Raw genomic sequence first — 18,148 nt, 5'->3', positions numbered from 1 at the left:
TACTGTTACCCTCATGGTTGGGAGACAAGCTTGAAAATAGGAAACAGTAGGGCTCAAAGACCAGAGAGAAAATAAGTCAACAACCCACGCTATTGTGTTTTAAAATCTCATATTTAAGCCAGTGGTGGTGATGATGGGGCTGGGGAGGTACGCTGACTCTATGATGTCTGCATGCTTGGTGGTGCTGGTGGCACTGTAGCAGGTGCACACCTGTGGGCAGCACACCCCCTTGCTGCAATGCATGGCAGTGTACGGCCAGGGTGAGGCAGGAGGCTGCAGCTGCAGGGCGATGGCTGATGCCGAGGGCACCGCAAGGGACCTCTCGCTAACTCCTAGGCCCCAGGGCTCACTGGAAAGCAGGGCTGCAGGGGGCAGGTGTTTCCTTACATGGGCCCAGCTGGCCTCAAAGTTCTACCAGGCCCGGTGGGGGGCGGGGACGAGGAGCGATTGCTCGGCACTCTACAGGCAGGCGGCCCCATCCGTTAGCTGCGGCTCGATTGGCGCAGGCTCCGGCTCACTCACTGGCAGGCCCTGCTCCGAGAGCGCCATTGAGGGGACAGGGAGCGAGGCAGGTACCTGCGGGGGGAGGCGCCGCTAACGGCTCCGGGGAGCGGGCCGCGGGGGGAGGCTGTCTGGGCTCCTGGCCCTGTGAGTGACCCCCCCACCCCGGGGCTCCGCCCTCAGAGTGATCCCCCCCGGCGCCTGGTCTTCAGAGAGTGACCCCCCCACCCCGGGGCGCCGCCCTCAGAGTGACCCCCCCCCGGCGCCTGGTCTTCAGAGAGTGACCCCCCCACCCCGGGGCTCCGCCCTCAGAGTGACCCCCCCGGCGCCTGGTCTTCAGAGAGTGACCCCCCACCCCGGGGCTCCGCCCTCAGAGTGACCCCCCCCGGCGCCTGGTCTTCAGAGAGTGACCCCCCCAGCCCGAGGTTCCGCCCTCAGAGTGACCCCCCCCGGCGCCTGGTCTTCAGAGAGTGACCCCCCCACCCCGGGGCTCCGCCCTCAGAGTGACCCCCCCCCGGCGCCTGGTCTTCAGAGAGTGACCCCCCACCTCGGGGCTCCGCCCTCAGAGTGACCCCCCCCGGCGCCTGGTCTTCAGAGAGTGACCCCCCCACCCCGGGGCTCCGCCCTCAGAGTGACCCCCCACCTCGGACCCCCCCTTAGCTCCTCGGGGGCCTAGGCCCCCCGGATAGCGACCCCCCCCCTTAGCTCCTCGGGGGCCTAGGCCCCCCGGATAGCGCCCCCCCCCTTAGCTCCTCGGGGGCCTGGCCCCCGGACAGCGCCCCCCCCCTTTAGCTCCTCGGGGGCCTGGCCCCCGGACAGCGCCCTCCCCTTAGCTCGCCGGGGCCTCCCCGGGGTCTGGCTCTGGCTGTGATTCTCTGGCTCCCTTGCTAGGGCCCTGGCACCACTGCCCCCGCCCCCCGTTACACCCTCCCTCCAGCTGCCTGGCTCCAGCAGCCCCCCCGCGCCCTCATAGGGACCCTGTCACCCCAGCCTCCTGGGGCAGCCCCTGCTGCGCTCTGAGCAAGGTGACCTTTCCCTGCCTCATGCCAGTAGCACCTACCTTTTCCTAGGAGTTTACTGCTGTCTGATCCCCAAACAGTGACCCCCCCTCGGACTGTATAGCCAGAGTCCAGCAGGGTATTCAGCCCCCAATGACCCCTTACACTGACCGGCACTAAGACCGCCCTTCCCGTGGGCCTGCCTTTACCAGGGGGCAGGCTCTGCCAGCCCACTCACCCCAGTAATCATATCCCGCAGGGCCTGTGCCACTGGTTTAAAAGTTCCCTTCCCTCCAAAGAGTCATCATGAGGTTTCTGAGATTTCTTGACGCATCATCCCATCCTTTCTTAATACAGTCCCCACTCCTCCAGCCCTTTCTGATAAATGTTTACTCACTTTTGTTTAGTATTTTCCAAATAAGATTGTATATATCCCATGGTTAATTTAAACTAAGGTCAGAATTTACTGGAGTTTAACTCAAGTGTGATGACTTGCAGAAATGTGTCATCCTTTTTTTTTAATAACATATCCAGTCTATCCTAACACTGTCTCAAGGTTTTCATCTTGATTTTGCATCTACAATTCTCTCTGAAGAGTGGAGTGGGAAGGATAGGGATATTGCTTGGAAGTTGGTTAAAACTTTTACTTTGTTAGTCATAGCTGCAATTTGAATCTCAACTAAAAGTGAAAGGTGAATGGCAGTATCGGCTGTGTGAAAGACAAGACTTTAGTTTGTGGAGTGTAGCTAGCATTGCCTATGGAAACTATTAAAGGCACTTTAAATCAAAAGATCTGATAATTTCAATTAATGAGCTCCTTGACTTTTAATATTTTTGGTTTTAATCGTTTAAGTTACTTTGCATTATTTTAAGCTGTTTTGTGTTTAACTTTTAGTTCTAGTCAATTTCACTTTTGTTTGGGTTTTTAATGCTCAAGAGAAATTGAATGTTAGAGGGTGGGGTTTAATAGAAGAAAGGTCTCACTGATATTTTAAAAAATGTGAACATTCATATTGCAGCCATCAGTCAAGTAAAACTCATATTAGCGATGGAAAAACCCTGAATTTTAATATAAAAATTAAAATATGGTCCTCAAATTAATTATTTCCCTTTAGTGTCCTGCTTTTTTATATAAAGTATCTTTTTCACTTTCCACCAGCTGCAACTCCATGTTGTAAAAAATTGGTTCATGTTGCCTTGGGGAAAATGATGTACCCCTAGACACTCAGTTAATAAAGCAGGGGTATGTATAGTATTTTTCCACCTCATACCGTGTATTCACCCTTTGTTTACCAATGCTTAGGTAAGCTCTTGGTCCTGCTCCTATTGACGTTAATGATAGTTCTGCAGTTGACTTCGATGACAGCACTGTGAGGCAGAAATTACAATGTGCCTTTTTATTTTCTCACAACAGCAGGGGTTGAAATAGAAATGTTTTGGTAAAGATTGTGAGGGTAAAAAATTGGAAGTGTGAACATTGTCAAAGTATGTGTACTTTATCTTTAGAATCTTGACAGTATCCCTTTAAAAATTGTAAGATCATGATAGCTGTCAGTATTATCTGAGTTTACTGAACCTGAGCTAAATAACTTGTTTTGCAAGTATATATAAGAGTGCCACAAAGAAATAGAATTAAAGGCCTGTACTGGAAGCTGATCTACACAGGTAGATCTCTAGTGGTTCATTGTACCCATTGACTTCACTGGGTGTGAAGATCCTCCGATATTAATCAACTTGTTGAATTGGTGCCTTTGTTAGCAAAAGTTGAGTTGAGCTTTCCATGCATACACACTACTCTTTCAGTTCACGTCCACTGAGGCAAGATTAATGGCACTAGATTCTTTTCAGCAATGGGTTCTGGCATCCCAGCATGATCAAGTGGCTTCTTTTATGAACATGATTATATGTTGGTCAGAAAGCTTAAAAGACTAACTGAATAAATACAACATAAATATTTCAGACTGAAACTACTAAAGGTGTATAATGTATCACTGAGGGTATAAATATGTAGTGTATAGAAGTGTGCTGAAAGAAGGCACATGCTTATTTGCGTCCTGTGCAGAGAGCTAAGTAAAAGTTAGGATGAAATTACCCATTTTTTTCCCGTTCTAGGGCCAGATTGCCTTCTACAAAAGTAACTGCTTTTTAGGGGACAGGAAATTCATCAATTTTCATTTATGGAGTTTCTGGTGCACTCTTCTTTCAGGGAGTTAGGGTTTCACTCTTCCTATAATGGAAAGGGCTGGAAGTTTGGCTCACTTATTTTCTCAGAAAACCTGATCTGTAGAGTCCCTGAGATCCACAGAACATGGGCATTGGCTCCTCTCAATCATTTCCAGAGCAGTGCTGCAAGGATTTCCCCCTGCTAGCTGCTGCTCCTGGGAATCTTGTTCAGGGGTTTTACACAGAATGGAGTGGGGATAGCAAATAATATTGGCCAGATCAGCATTAATGTGAACTAAAATAAGTTTTGGGGTGGGTATGTTCGTGTGTACTCAGATAGCAGTGATAGACATGGTATGAAGCCGTACATAAAAACTGGGGAGAGAACACTGTCACATTGTGTGGCTACCCTCCAGTCCAGACCATAATTTGCAAAGTTGGAGAGCCCTGACCTAATGGAGTACCAGTAGAGGGGTTTCCTGTGGGATTTGAAGGACAGGTACAAGGCTACAGAGACAGCACATTAACCTGCATCCAGAACTGCTTATTTTTGGTCTCCTTCCTGAAGACAGAGAGGGCAATGTGGTATCTGTCTTGTCTTTTATTGCTTCAAAATAGGACAGTACTGCAATATGAAAGATGCAAAGATTAATTTTTGTATGATGATTCTATGAGTAGAGGTTATATAAGATCATATTATGTAAGTATAATGCTTTGATTAGTAGATTTCAAAGTGCTTTATGAGACAGGTCAGTATCATTATCCCCATTTCACAGATGGGAAAGCTAAGGCACTGAGAAATGAAGTGGTTTGCTCAAGGTCACCCAGCAGGCTAGTGGCAGAGATCGGAATAGAACTCAGGTCTCCTGAGCTGTGGTCCAGTGCTCTATTCACTAGGTCACTCTGCTTGGTGTTTTTAATCACTAAAGCACTACAAATCTCAGTGTGGAAAAGGTTTAAAAAACTTAGCGCAGTCTACCACAATAAAGATTGCAGCAGGTGAGGTGGTGATATGGGAGTTCATACAGTCTAATATTGTATAAATAAAATGAGTACAACTAGTAACTTCATTGCACTGTGCTCTGACCTAGGATTAACAGAGTAATTAAAAGTAGCTGTACATAGCAAAATTCTTACATTTTTTTTAAAGCAGCTGCTCTAGGAAAACATCTTGCACTTAGTATTCATTTTCCAGTGCCTTTGGGATGGGATTATTAAAGTGAAAATTGTTTGCAATTGTGTCACAATTTCTCTGTGTAGGAGTGTGAGAAATGGTTTGAGAGCCCATAGTATATCTCTTAGACATGTTTCCGTTTTGCATTTAAAACAGAATACAACTGAACTATGGAACAGAGCGTGACAACAGAGTCTTAGCCACCCCTCCCAGGATACAATCATGTTGGAAGGACTGGTAGCCTGGGTCCTCAACACCTATTTGGGCAAATATGTCAATAACCTGAACACAGACCAACTCTCAGTAGCTCTTCTGAAAGGTAAGGGTTATTAGCATTGTTTGATGTATCTTTGTTTTATATTTTAAGAATTATATTGGTAGAGTGATTTTGAATTCACTGAAAGCTGGAAAACATATATTGAATATATTTTACATTTGTCTTACTGATTAACACTTACGTCCTTGTTTTTATATTGTAGTAATAAATTGACATAAATAAGAATATAAAATTAAAACAAAAATAGTGAGTAAATCTTCCTGCTTTCCCAGAGTGCCAGCTTGATTTTTTTTAGATAGACTAATGAAAAAAATGATTTTCTGATAACACACACTATTAGGGTGTACTGAGGGTTTGTTTTTGAAATCAGTAACAATCTATATGGGTTTTCTGTTCTACTCTACTCTTCATGTTTTGAAGGGTCTTCTGGGAACACTCAAGAGCAACAACTCCAAATGTGCTCAGGCATACCTTTTTCTATGTTCACACACACTTGTCTGCTGCCTCTTGTTTCATTTTCAGTTTTGCTGCTGCTGTTATTAGTAAGAAACCTCTTTCAGAGCCTTGCAAATGTTATGCACCATCCATGAACAGTGAAAGTGACTATGCACTTGACCACTGTGCGTGTGTCAAGTAAAGAAATTGACAAAATAGATTTTAAAAACATTATTTCCTTCTATTTGTTACAGTAATCATAGGGGTTGCTTGCAACAGTAGTAGATTCAACATCTTTTAATGGAAATCTGATTTTTTTAAAACTGGAATTCCTTTAAATATCAAGTGACAATAGCAAGTGTTCAGGAAATCATTGTATTTCAAGATATTTAGTATAATATTTAAAGTATTTTTGCACAACATATATCAAAGAGCACACGAGTCCAGCCGATGATATGGGTTATTCATGTAATTTTTGAAAACCAGTAAAGCAAACAGTGGCATGTCATCTATATCTGGAGTGCTCTATGGAACAGGGATTTCAGGAGAATTTTGAAGGTGAGAAATAGTGCTTAGCAAATGTTAATTGGAAAGTTGTATCAAGCAGATAGGGATGCTTTTGATAGCGTATTCAGGGTGAATGGGGAGAGATTTGGAGAGAAGTTTGTATGGAAAATAGGCAGCTTAACAGTTGCTTTAGTTTTCAATATGTAGTTGCAATGATAGTTTGTGTGTGCATGTTTTGAAATTTCTTCTCGCACTATAGAATGTACATAACAGGTAATGATGAGAACTTATTTGAATACTCACTGACTTGGGAAGGGTGGAGTAGTAATTCATGATTTTTTTAAAAAAAGTCTTGACTGAGTTACGTAATGTAGTCCCTCACCTTCACTTGTTTTAAGAAGACATTTTTTTACACTGCAAGGTGCCAGTTTTGACTGTTGGTTACTTAAAGAAATAATTCTAGGATGGAATTTTGGCTGTCAAAAACAAAAAAAATTGTTTTCCTGATGCTTTGCTGTTGATGGAGAAGTTCAGATTAAGCACCTTGAAATAATATGCGGTAACCATATCAAATAACTCTGGCAGATGGCATTTGAAAATATTACAAAATATTAAATATCACATCTAACTGCCTCATTCTTTAAAATGATAGATTTGCTTTGCTCGTTAAATCGAATTTTTATCCTACTTCATTTATTTTTATTAGTTTTAAAGAAGAAACTTCTTATTGGTATTAAATTCATAATCCTCAGCCAGGCAGTCTTTAACTGAATTTTGCTCAACAGATTGCTGTTTCTCTTCCTCCTGCAGGTGCTGTTGAATTGGAAAACCTACCATTAAAGAAAGATGCCTTGAAGGAACTGGAGTTGCCATTTGAAGTAAAAGCAGGTATGTATTTGTGCTTGTGTGTGTGACAGGTGTTCTCTACAGGAATTATTCATTTTGTTAGTTCCTGCTACAAGTATGAAGCATTTCATACACTGGTGATTCTTTTAAGAGATCTTTTAGTAATAAGTCATAGCTGGAACTGACCTTAAAATAAGAATTAGAAGCTCAGTGTCAGATTCTTGGACAAATAATGTAATCTGAATTTATGGCCATCAGATTCTGTTTTAACATTGCAACGATGACGTCTTTTTTCCTTTCTCACTTTATGTAGAGTATAACAGTGTAACTCTGTAGGATTCTAACAGTGTTTCATCTTATTGATTCTAGGTTTCATTGGCAAAATAACGCTCCAGATACCTTTTTATCGCCCACATGTGGATCCCTGGGTGATATCTATCTCAAAGCTTCACTTAATTGGTGCACCAGAAAAGCAAGGAGATTTTGATGAAGAAAGGGAGAAGTTGCTGGAAAGAGAACACAAGAAAGCTCTTCTTTTAGCACTGGAAGAAAAATGGAAAGTGAGTAACATAGGACTTATTTTTTAAAATAAAGGAGTTGATTTTGTTTTGCTGTTATGAAAGATTGATCACATGTAAACCTTCTACCAAATGTAAGTCTCTTTTTGAGTGAATTTCCAGGAAACCAAGTTATGATTTGATCTGCAAGTGATAAGGCATCTTGGTCTTTGGCTTCCTCAGTAGACTGAGGAGACCCGATCTATTTTATCATCACTTCAGATCACAGCAATTTCACTGTCACTGTACTGCTACCTGGCCAGTGTTTCTGAGTTGATTAAAGATACCGGTTAAAGCTCAACCCAGATCAGATGAAGTATTAATGGTGGGCTGGGGATATCTGGAGAATCTCCCGTGATCATTTAATGTGGTTTACCCTAGGAAGTTTGGTAAGCATAGCAACTTAGGTGTACATTTAAAAAAAAAAAAATTTTTTTTTATTTTGAGCTGTATGTGGTAGCGTATGGTTTTTGTTTTTTTTCCCCCCCCTCTCTCCAAGATACTCACAAGTTTCCTTTTCTTTTGGACCCAGACTGCTCCACAATGATCCATACTTTGACTAAGTTACAAATATGCTTTTTGTTTGGTATTTCCATGGAGAGCCACTTTTGGTAGTTGCAACCTGCATGATATAGCTGCACAACCTCAAGGGCCCTTATCTACACGTGTTGATTACTTCCATGCTTTAGGAACTGTGCTGATTACTTGTTGTTCCACAAATGTGCTTTGAGAGATGACTGCTAAGATGGAAAATCTTAAATGTAGGACCAATTTACTGGAGGAACTGACTGCTGTCCAGTTTCCTGTGATTGGCATATTCTCAAGGAGATGGGAGGCAGGCAGTGCTCCACTAAGAGCCTGCAACTCTGGAATGCTATCTTTCTAGATAAGGAAAGAATAAATGTGTAGCTCAAACCTTTGTTTCTAGTTTTATTTGGTAGGAAGATGACGTGGGTGTTATGAAATCACACTCTGATTATTACTGGCCCATGTTGTAATTTTGAGTGTGGAGATGTATTTTTTTTATAGCACTTTTGAAAATTCCACCTTTTTAATATATACTTATTTTCACACGTAATGTTAGGAACTTGGGGCCCTTTGACCATAACACGTTAATTATTGTGAATTACTGATAGAGTTCCATTAACCCATGCTTATGTTGATCTGAACTATAACCACAGATGCTGTTCTTTCTAAGAACATGTACTATGTTGGTGATTGATGCTGTCATTACAGATGCTTTGGAGTGTACTATGGGCTGCTGAATAGATTTCCCCCCCCCATTTATAAACTACAATAGATGACTCCAGTCTGAAGTAAGATACACATGTACAGCAGTAGAAAAGTCAAGAGACTAAAGGAAGACAATATGTTACGAAAAGAGAGATTTTAATAAAACAAAACAAAGGAAAGAGCTTGCTGGGGATTATGTGCTTTACGTTTCTACTAAAATCCTAGCTTCTTAGTAGTTGGCAAGTGGTCTGTGTAGGGGGATATTTCAGAATATCAAAATAGAGGTTAACCCCCTCTGCCACATTAACCCCAAAATAATAGTAAATCATATAAATAGTAGCTAACTATAAATATTTTCTAATACATTTCTTGCTAACAATATTTTAGCTTGATATCATTACTACTGATAGTTTGATATTAAGTACAGTTTCTAACCTAATACTCATAGACAATTTGTAATTGTCCTGGTACAGAAAAGCATCTGTTACCTATCCTCCTCCTTGTGTGATGTGTAAATTACATTATAATTTTGTCTTAATACACCCGTTTTATAACATTAACAAACTACCTCGTATTGAATATATTTTTGACTTGCAATAAATACTTCTTCTAATGCTCTTCCATCTTCCAAGAGATTGTCGTGTAGTTCGTGCCCCAAATTGTGGTTTTTAAAAAATATTACCAAAGCTAATAGTAATAGTTTTAAAATGTCCTGAAAATGGACTATTTCAATGAAAATAGTCTTTTATGTAGAAGTAAACATTCCCTACCAGTGTTTGCAATGCAAACATAGTGCTAATGGAACAGAACCAAAACGTGAAGCTAACTAGCTTCCTTTGTGTGCTTCATTTAACATAGCCTTTGAAAATAAAAGGCGTAAATGGTAAAAAAGTAAAGTGCCATTTAAAAATTCTTTATTATAATCTAAACTTTTAGTAAAACAAGTAAGTCATTGTTTATTAAATAGGAGTTTTAAGATGACAATCCCGTTCTAATATAGTGTCCGACTAGCAATCTCCTGCATTATTTAGATTTTTTCCTCTGGCTTTGTAAGCATTAATATTTTTATTTTCCAGACTTTAAATATAAAGAAAATAGCTGTTCTCTGTCTCTTTCAGAAAGAACGACAGCAGAAAGGAGAATCTTACTGGTATTCAGTTACTGCATCTGCAGTCACAAGAATTGTAGAGAACATTGAAGTAAGTCTAATGGGACCCACAATCTTTCATTCTATTTATTAGAGAATACTTAGTTTGTATATAATGTGCTTCTTGTTTATTTTCAGGGGACTCAATGTGTGTAAAATGGAGGTGGATACTTAGTAGTGAGAGACCCCTTTCCATGCTAGAATCTCTTTTCCTCTGAACCAAACCAGAATTGGCAAAGTGAGGGGTTTATGGGAAGGAAGGAATCTTTTTCACTCTCCTGAGCCTTCGAGAAGTGTCATTCGTCCTTGCTTTGTAGGGGTCGTTGGACAATAGATCCATATAAAAGCTGTCTAGCTTTATGGTTCTCCTTACTATAATATTGGAGTTCCTTCCAAGTTAATACTTATATTATGACTTTTAAAATTGGATTACACACAGGCTTATGTATAATGTTTTGAGTGTGACAAGTTTGGTGAGGTAATATCTTGCACTGGACCAACGTCTGTGTTTTGTTCTTCGCATCTGCTTGGGAAGTAGATGTCGCTGTTAAGTTTGACTTCCTTCTTAATGTTGTGAAGTTTCCATTTTAAATGGCAAAATTCATTATCTTCCATTGTTGCTTGCAGTGTTGGTGTTGCTATGTGTGTGAGTCCTAAGATGTGAGAGTAGCATTAAAATATATAAAGAAGAAAATGTAAATACACTTCTGAGATTCTAGTACTTTGACTTTTGCTTAATTTTGCTTATTTCTGGTGCATGAAGCTTGATGCTGTCTGATAGATTGTTTAACATACACAAATAAAATGTATATGCAGTCTTCATCTAGCAGTATTGGCTAGGCACACAGCAAAACCCTTTTCTCCTTAGTTGCAAGCTGAAAATTCTAGAGCCTGGGCTCTTTTACTTTTCACTTTTAAAGCCATAATAAAACTAATGGTATTTTCACATTCATTTATTCTTAGCTATATGTTTGCTAATTAAAATCTAGAAGAACATCTGTATTATCAAAAAACTTGTCTAAAGAAACCAAAAAAAAAAAAAGTATCAGAGGGATTGCCTTGTTAGTCTGGATTTGTAAAAAGCAGCAAAGAGTCCTGTGGCACCTTAAAGAATAACAGATGTATTGGAGCGTAAGCTTTAGTGGGTGAATACCTGCTTCATCAGATGCATGTAATGGAAATTTCCAGAGGCAGGTATAAATATGCAGGCAAGAATCAGTCTGGAGATAATGAGGTTAGTTCAGTCAGGGAGAATCAGGCCCTCTTCTAGCAGTTGAGGTGTGAACACCAAGGGAGGAGGAACTGCTTTTGTAGTTGGCTAGCCATTCACAGTCTTTGTTTAATCCTGATCTGATGCAACTCTCCCTGTAATATCTTCTAAAATCTATTTATGCTAGCTGCCGTGTAATGAATTTGTCCCCTTCCTTCACTTATATGTAGAGGATATAGTCTGTGCTAACTCTTTATTGAGGGATCACTTCCATGTACTGATGCTTATCACATAACAGAAAACTGAGGTAACAGTCAGTTGTAAACGGCTGTCATTAACAATAACTAGAAATAACTGGGGCCTTCCAGGGATAATATAGCATATAGTGATGACACAAGTCAGATATTCTGGATGTGAAAGCTTGGGCCGAGTATTGTACAGTAAAGCATGAAACAGCAAAATTGATTTAGTTCCATGACCATTATGAGATTTTGCCACTTGTAAAATTAATTCAGGTCACCACTTTTATGTTCTGCTAATGAGCACTAGTTTTTATTCTAGTCTGTATTTGAGCAACATAAATTTCTGTATGACTACAGCAACTGTGGCCTGCAAGCAAGGGTAGTAGTAAAACAGCAGAGAAAAATAGCCTGTTTTGTGAAAATGGCAAATGCTGTAGCTGTTGTTTTTTAACATCTGGGGAGATGGGTAGACCAGAGAGAACAGAGGATGAAATATGGAATGGAGCCCGTGGGAGTGCAGTCAGGAAATAGCAGAAGGGTCCCATCAAAGAATAACCATTTAAATAAATCTTGTTTGTTTCTTGGAGGTTCACTAAATCTGTTTCAAGCATAACACAATCTTTTTGTTCTGTGCCACTTCTTTCTCTCTCCTCAGTTAAAAATTCAAGATGTCCATTTGAGGTTTGAGGATGGCATCACAAATCCTTCACAGCCATTTGCCTTTGGAGTGTGCATCAAAAATGTATCAATGCAAAATGCTGTAAATGAGCCTGTGAGTATAGGTCAAAGTTAACACTGCGTGAAGAAACGATACTCGCTAAGATGTGATGTGTCATTTTTCTATGAGAATAATATAACTTTTTCCTGTTTTTAAAATGCAATGCAATGGTTGCTATTAAATTACTGCAAATATTGTTTTATAATATAACAATCTTATCCTTAAGAAATACTGTGGATACCATGATAAAGTCAAAAAACAGCTGCATGTTACACACTGAATATTTAATGGTGATCACAATACAGTTAGATTTAAAATAATTTGTCACATTTTGTTTGATGCATTGTGACCGAATTCAAATTTTTCACTTAAGGTAGAGAAGTTGATGCGGAAAAAGCAGTTGGATGTTGCTGACTTCAGTATTTATTGGGATACTTGTTGTACTTTATTGGGAGACCTGCCTCTTGGTGAGCTACAGGTATGAGATGAACATTTGGAAGGAATAGTGTTTACTTGCATGTGTAGGGAGAAATCAAGACTTTCACGTTCTTCTACTGGGTTGTAATACAATGTAAAATAAATTTTATAGTGGATTTAGGTCTAGGAATATTTGGAGCAACTGAAGCTATGTGGATTCATGAGGTCATGGAAAGACTAGTATGGGACCAAGTAAAAACTGAACTATGAACTACCTGACATTACCTGTTTAAATTATGTTCTTTAAAAGCCCTCCTTTAAAACATACTGCTTCCATGAGACCTGTCAATGGTGCTACAAATGCAGACTGTAAAATAGTAATTCAGCCTATAAATATTAAACCCTGATATTCTATATGCTATCAACATGATTACCTTCTCCTAAGAGCAGTTTTCCTCTCTTTGTATTTACTGGTCTCTTTGTTCCACCTCTTGATTTGTAATGCTGTGTTCTTGGTCTAATTTAGGCCTCAGTGTGGCTATTAGATCTTATATCTGTGTCGAGTTGCACTGAATTCAATGGGAGTCCATTCAGGATTCAAGAGTATACCTGTGTGGATCGTACTGCTTTAGATTGTGGGTGCCAAAGGACAGAGGCTGGGTTTTTCTTTTCAGTTACTATGCAAAATATGGTTTTGTGGCTAAAAATGGCACCAGCATTTCCCCCAACTTCTGTATAATCTTTTTTGGTAAATCATTTCATCTTTTTATGCCCCAGTGTATTTATCTATGCAGTAGGGATATTATTTTCTTACCTCCATAGGAGTGTTGTTATACTAAATTCATTCATTTTTATAAAGTGCCTTGAGAACCTCTGAAGACACTATAGAAATGCAAAGTATTATCCTTTGTGAAGTACCTTGCACAGCTATGGTACTCTATAAATAATTTCCCCAAATATTTAAACAAGATTACCTTCTTGATAAGAATGATTTCATGAGGAGGTAAAACCTGGTTAAAGGAGATGAAATTCCAGTAGTGTAATACACCTAGTAGAATCCTTATTAGCAAATCGTCATTTAAGTAAATTGCGTATGTGTGTTCTATGCAGTGACCGATTTGAATTTGCTTGTAACTCACAGGAAGCAATGGACAAAAGTATGGAGAGCCGTGATCATAATTACATCATGGAGCCTGTATGTACTTCAGCTCTCCTCAAGAGAAACTGTTCTAAGGAACCTTTAAGATCACGACATACACCACGGCTTGAATGTGATATCCAGCTTGAGACAATACCATTAAAACTTTCACAGGTAAAATGATTTCTCAGTGAATCACTTCTCCAGATCAGGCTTTAGATGTTGTTTATTTTCAGTTGACACACACAACATAAAATTGAGATTTAATTGTTGTGCCGATAAATTATCAGAGTGGCTTATAATTTAACAGAATACATTAACACTGACAAATTGATCTATATGCTGTTTAATTAAAAGATGCAGTATCAGCAAATCATGGGGTTCTTAAAGGAACTGGATCGAAAAGAGCGACAGCAAAAATTCAGGAAATGGAAACCAAAGGTTACGATAGCTGACAAGTAAGTGTTTTTTTTTTTTCCTATTGATATTTTTATGTAATGATGTAAAATACCCTTTTATGCAGTCTTATGTTTATTTTACACTTATCTGAACAACACTGTTTTAGTCTAAAGTTAGGGCAAAAGTCACAAAGGTGGTAGCTAGTGATTATGTGGTGCATAGAATTTAGGATATATTGAAATTGTAGTTCTAATATTCTGTGCTCTACCAGGTGAATTATTGCTTTTATATTTAATTTAATTTGCATTTATACGTAAAATAAAAGTTGCACTTGTCCAAAGTTGTTAAGTGCTTCTGTCATAAGTTTAATAAGAATGAAATGATGAAACAATGAAAATTGCATAGGAGTTTTGCCCCTCTTCCCTTCGGAATGAGTTGGCTTTTTTTTCGTTGAAGAAGATGAGGAATCCCACATGCTCAGTTCACGGATCTGTATTAAGAGTAAAGGTCACAGGAGCTGATGAAATGAAGGTAGCGCTCCTTACTGTAGTAGTAGGACATGCTGGGTTGATGTGCCTTTGAGGCTGTGGTGCCTGTTTATTTCCTGGCTAGTGACCCTCTATTTTTCTCACCCAGCCTTTCCTCTGGATTGAGAATCAAATTAACTGGAAATGTATTCATTTGACATATTTTAGCTGCCGAGAATGGTGGATCTTTGCTTTGAACGCTAATCTTTCAGAAATCAGAGAACAGAGGCAACATTCTACCTGGGACTTCGCCTTACATCGGGCCCAAGATGCAGTATCTTACACAGATATGTATTACAATCAGTTAAAAGGCATCCCGCTGTCTGTTGCGGAACAGGTATTGAAATTTGCAAGTACTCTACAGTATAGATAACATCTCAATAAGTGATCCTAGCATCTTTTTGAAATGAAACTAAATTTGTTTTGCCTATGTTCTTGTTTTAAAATTTACCTCAAATTTAACTGTAGAGTTATTTTAAATTTGCTAAGCAATATTTTGTATGGCAGCAAATTTGTTTTTAGCACGTACAGAATCTCTTTGTATTGTAAAAGATAATTTTTCCTTGAGCTGTTACTTGTTTTTTGCAATTGTCAGTGGTGCTTCTTCACTCATATTCATGCTGGTCTTTTTATAGATGAAGAAGGAAACTTCTACTTGAAGTCTTTCAAAATGAAAAACTAGATAGTGTGCCAAACCTTCCATACTGGGGGGTGGGAAGCATAGGAAAAGTAAATTTCTATGTTTTAAGGTAGTTCTTTCAAGATTTGGCTTTCAAATGAAAGACAGAATTGCTATTTAGTTTTCCTGCAATTTGCAGGGTTATTTAGCTATTTCATTCAGATTTAGCTGAGCTGTGAACTTTGGGAAATTGCCATTTGCCTTTTCAATTGCAGCATGTCAAAGTAACTGTACACAAACATTTTAAAGAGCCAGGCCCATGCTGCTGCTGAAACAGGAGCAGCACACACTGTATTGGAAACACTTCAGAGCTTCCAGAGCTGTTGAGGTGAGAGGAGCAGAGTGAGAGAGCTGACCTGGGCTCCCTTTTGACCACCACCTGGCATGAGGCCCCAGTGGCCCATCTTCCCCCATGAGGCACGCATTCCCCTAGCTTCTGGGAGATGGGGAGAGACCTGGTTGTGCTCTCTCCACCCACCTGATCAAACCCAGCACATGCCCCAGTAGTTCATCTCCACTTCATTCCCTCCTTCTCCCTTTCCGTCATCCCCAGGATTATATCCTCCTATAGCCAGCTAATGTTGTTAGGCCTTAGCTCAAGCTTTGCTGCAGGGCTGAAGGTTCAGGGCTAAAACCTTGCTGATGATGCATGATAGGTGGGTTGTTAAGTGTACATAAGAATGTCTGTCTGTCTGTCTTTTTTTTTAAAAAATTCTTTAAAAAAAACTACACACCTAGAAACTTTCATACAAAAATCCATGTTAAAGGAACATTATTTAGATTGCAAAATAAAGCACTTGAAGTTAATGAATGTCAAATATATGGTTGCCAACTGATGCAGCCTATGCAGTCTGATACTCTCTTAATTCCTTTATAACATTGTTTCTGTAGACCACTACCTCATTCAGTGCATAGAGAGGGCTTCACTTTGTAACCTAAATAACTTTTTAATTTAGTTTTTTAAAATGTATATTTCATTAGTTTTGTAAATTTTTACTTAGTATGATATCAAATTGTTTTCTTTTGAAATTGGATTTGGGCACCTATATACCCGGTCATAAATTTTGGAAACACTACTTAATAGGCAAGTCTTTTTCTGGGACTGAAAACAATCTTTGGTTTTGTATATATTTTTGCTGTTAGTAAGATCCCTCAAGCATCCAAGAAACAGTTGTTCTAGGATTGCAAGTCACCTCCCACCATCACATACACACTTGGTGTTGTAGACAATCCAAGTCCTCACTTATCATGCAAGAGTTGGAACAAGACTACCAAGTACGCTGTCGCTGATGCATCTGGCCTCAAGGAATGAATTCTCTTCACAGAAAGTAGTTTCATAGCTTTCCTTGTCCATTTTCGTTAATTCAATTCCCATTTTGGCTCTTATGTGCCTTCAGCATAGATGCACTCAGTTTAATTGTATATCAAATGAACTAATTGGCTTTGATTCTCATTATATGTCTGTGTTCCAGTATCTTCTATGGAGATTTTCAAATTCACCTGTGGGATTTAGGAGCACATGTCCCAGTGAAAATCTGTGCACTTGTGCTGCTAAATCCCTTAGATGCTTGAAAGAATCTCCCCTTCGGAGTGTGTTTTTTTTGAAGAGTATAAAACTTTAATTGCCTGTGAACCAGCACAAACATACCTTTTTGCCCAGCAGGAAGAAATGCATCGTATTGAAGAAGAGCAGACATTTGAGGAGTTGAAGATTTTACGTGAGATTGTTTATGACAAATTCCATGATGTAGCAGAGGTGAGTGACTTTCTGTACACTGGATAATATTGAGAACCTAAAGGTGCAGTATTACAGGAAATTGTATTTTCCTAATTGTAAAAGGTATTGTAGCACATACAGTATATTCATGCTGAGCAGTGTGATGCCAGTGCTAAAACCACAATCATGCTCAGATTCTTCAGTTGTGATATGCTGAGTGCTATTATTAGGGTGCTTGGGCAGCAAGCCCCCTCCCCAGCCATATGCTGACGGTCGGTGACGATAACATTGCGCTCCATACTAGCAACACTCTTGCTCTTTAATATTAAAAGAGAGAACTAAGACTTGAAACCTATAATGGAATTTTCCTGAAATAAATAGTGCAGAGTTGGTCCTTCTATAAATGTACAAACATTGACCCTTTAAGGCTCATTTCATAAGATGTAATGTTGACTACTGATTGTAAGCCTGAGTGAGAGTTCTATTAAAAGTAAATGCTTATTGATTGAGCTATGGTTAGGGTGCATTACAAATGATTCTAGCAACTGTTAAGAAAAATTAAGAAACCGATCTGGATAAGTCCAGAAATTTTAACTCATCCATATGCTTTTAAATACGCAGTAGCTAACGATGGTAATGATAAGTTTACAATGTGTAAAACAAGATTCTGATGATAGTTCACTTAGACAACACAGCAATGTATTTGACAAGTGAAAACAGCATTGTATGGTATTTATGCTTAGGAATGTTCAGTAAATAAATAGTAGATGGAATCATAGTAGGAAATAGTATTCTGTATTTTTAAGACAAAGTTTCTTTTCTTTTCTTTATCCTAATGTGTGTGTGATTTTGTTTATTTGGAACAGAGTGTTAAAGAGCCTTTGTCTGAGTCCCCTGGAGTTTCTCCTACTGCAGACTCTGAATGCAGCAGTAGCAGAGGGATGCTGCAGTATCTTCAGTCTTGGTTTCCTGGGTGGGGGGGCTGGTATGGATATGCTCAGCAAACATACGAAGGTGAACCTTTTGAGGGACTGCTACCAGAAACACAAGAACAATGGAATCCAGAAGAAATACTGGGTATAGTAATATTTTATATCCAGATTATCACCTTAGGGAATGTGTATACTGAGGGGGCGGGAAAAAAGTGTCGGTGAGTTTCAGAGCCTGAGTCAACTAACTTGGGCTTGTGCTACGGGGTTAAAAACAGTAGTATAAACTGCTTGGGTTGGATCCTGGTCTCTGAGACCCATGCCCCTCACTGGG

General features: G+C 39.6%; 1 protein-coding gene across 11 annotated transcripts in view; it reads left to right on the top strand.

The window, feature by feature from the left end:
* The first annotated feature begins 485 nt into the window (after positions 1 to 485).
* Positions 486 to 18,148, top strand: part of VPS13D (vacuolar protein sorting 13 homolog D) — a 191,016-nt gene continuing 173,353 nt past the window's right edge. For 5 of the 11 annotated variants that reach the window (XM_030537969.1, XM_030537968.1, XM_030537972.1 and 2 more), the window contains exons 1-12: positions 493 to 572; positions 4,993 to 5,155; positions 6,866 to 6,943; positions 7,271 to 7,461; positions 9,810 to 9,890; positions 11,946 to 12,062; positions 12,382 to 12,486; positions 13,567 to 13,737; positions 13,921 to 14,021; positions 14,658 to 14,826; positions 16,829 to 16,924; positions 17,752 to 17,962. In XM_030537969.1, coding sequence (XP_030393829.1) covers positions 5,059 to 5,155; positions 6,866 to 6,943; positions 7,271 to 7,461; positions 9,810 to 9,890; positions 11,946 to 12,062; positions 12,382 to 12,486; positions 13,567 to 13,737; positions 13,921 to 14,021; positions 14,658 to 14,826; positions 16,829 to 16,924; positions 17,752 to 17,962 — 1,417 coding nt within the window. In that variant the 5' untranslated portion in view covers positions 493 to 572; positions 4,993 to 5,058. Of the gene's footprint in view, positions 573 to 4,992; positions 5,156 to 6,865; positions 6,944 to 7,270; positions 7,462 to 8,765; positions 8,775 to 9,809; positions 9,891 to 11,945; positions 12,063 to 12,381; positions 12,487 to 13,566; positions 13,738 to 13,920; positions 14,022 to 14,657; positions 14,827 to 16,828; positions 16,925 to 17,751; positions 17,963 to 18,148 lie in introns of those variants that run through there. The other 6 variants (XM_030537973.1, XM_030537971.1, XM_030537970.1 and 3 more) reach the window with 3 other exon arrangements.

The sequence above is a fragment of the Gopherus evgoodei genome, chromosome 18, assembly GCF_007399415.2.
Source record: "Gopherus evgoodei ecotype Sinaloan lineage chromosome 18, rGopEvg1_v1.p, whole genome shotgun sequence".
NCBI classification, from domain to species: Eukaryota; Metazoa; Chordata; order Testudines; family Testudinidae; genus Gopherus; species Gopherus evgoodei.
The sequence above is the reverse complement of the archived record's forward strand: the minus strand, read 5'-3'. Positions and strand labels throughout refer to the sequence as shown.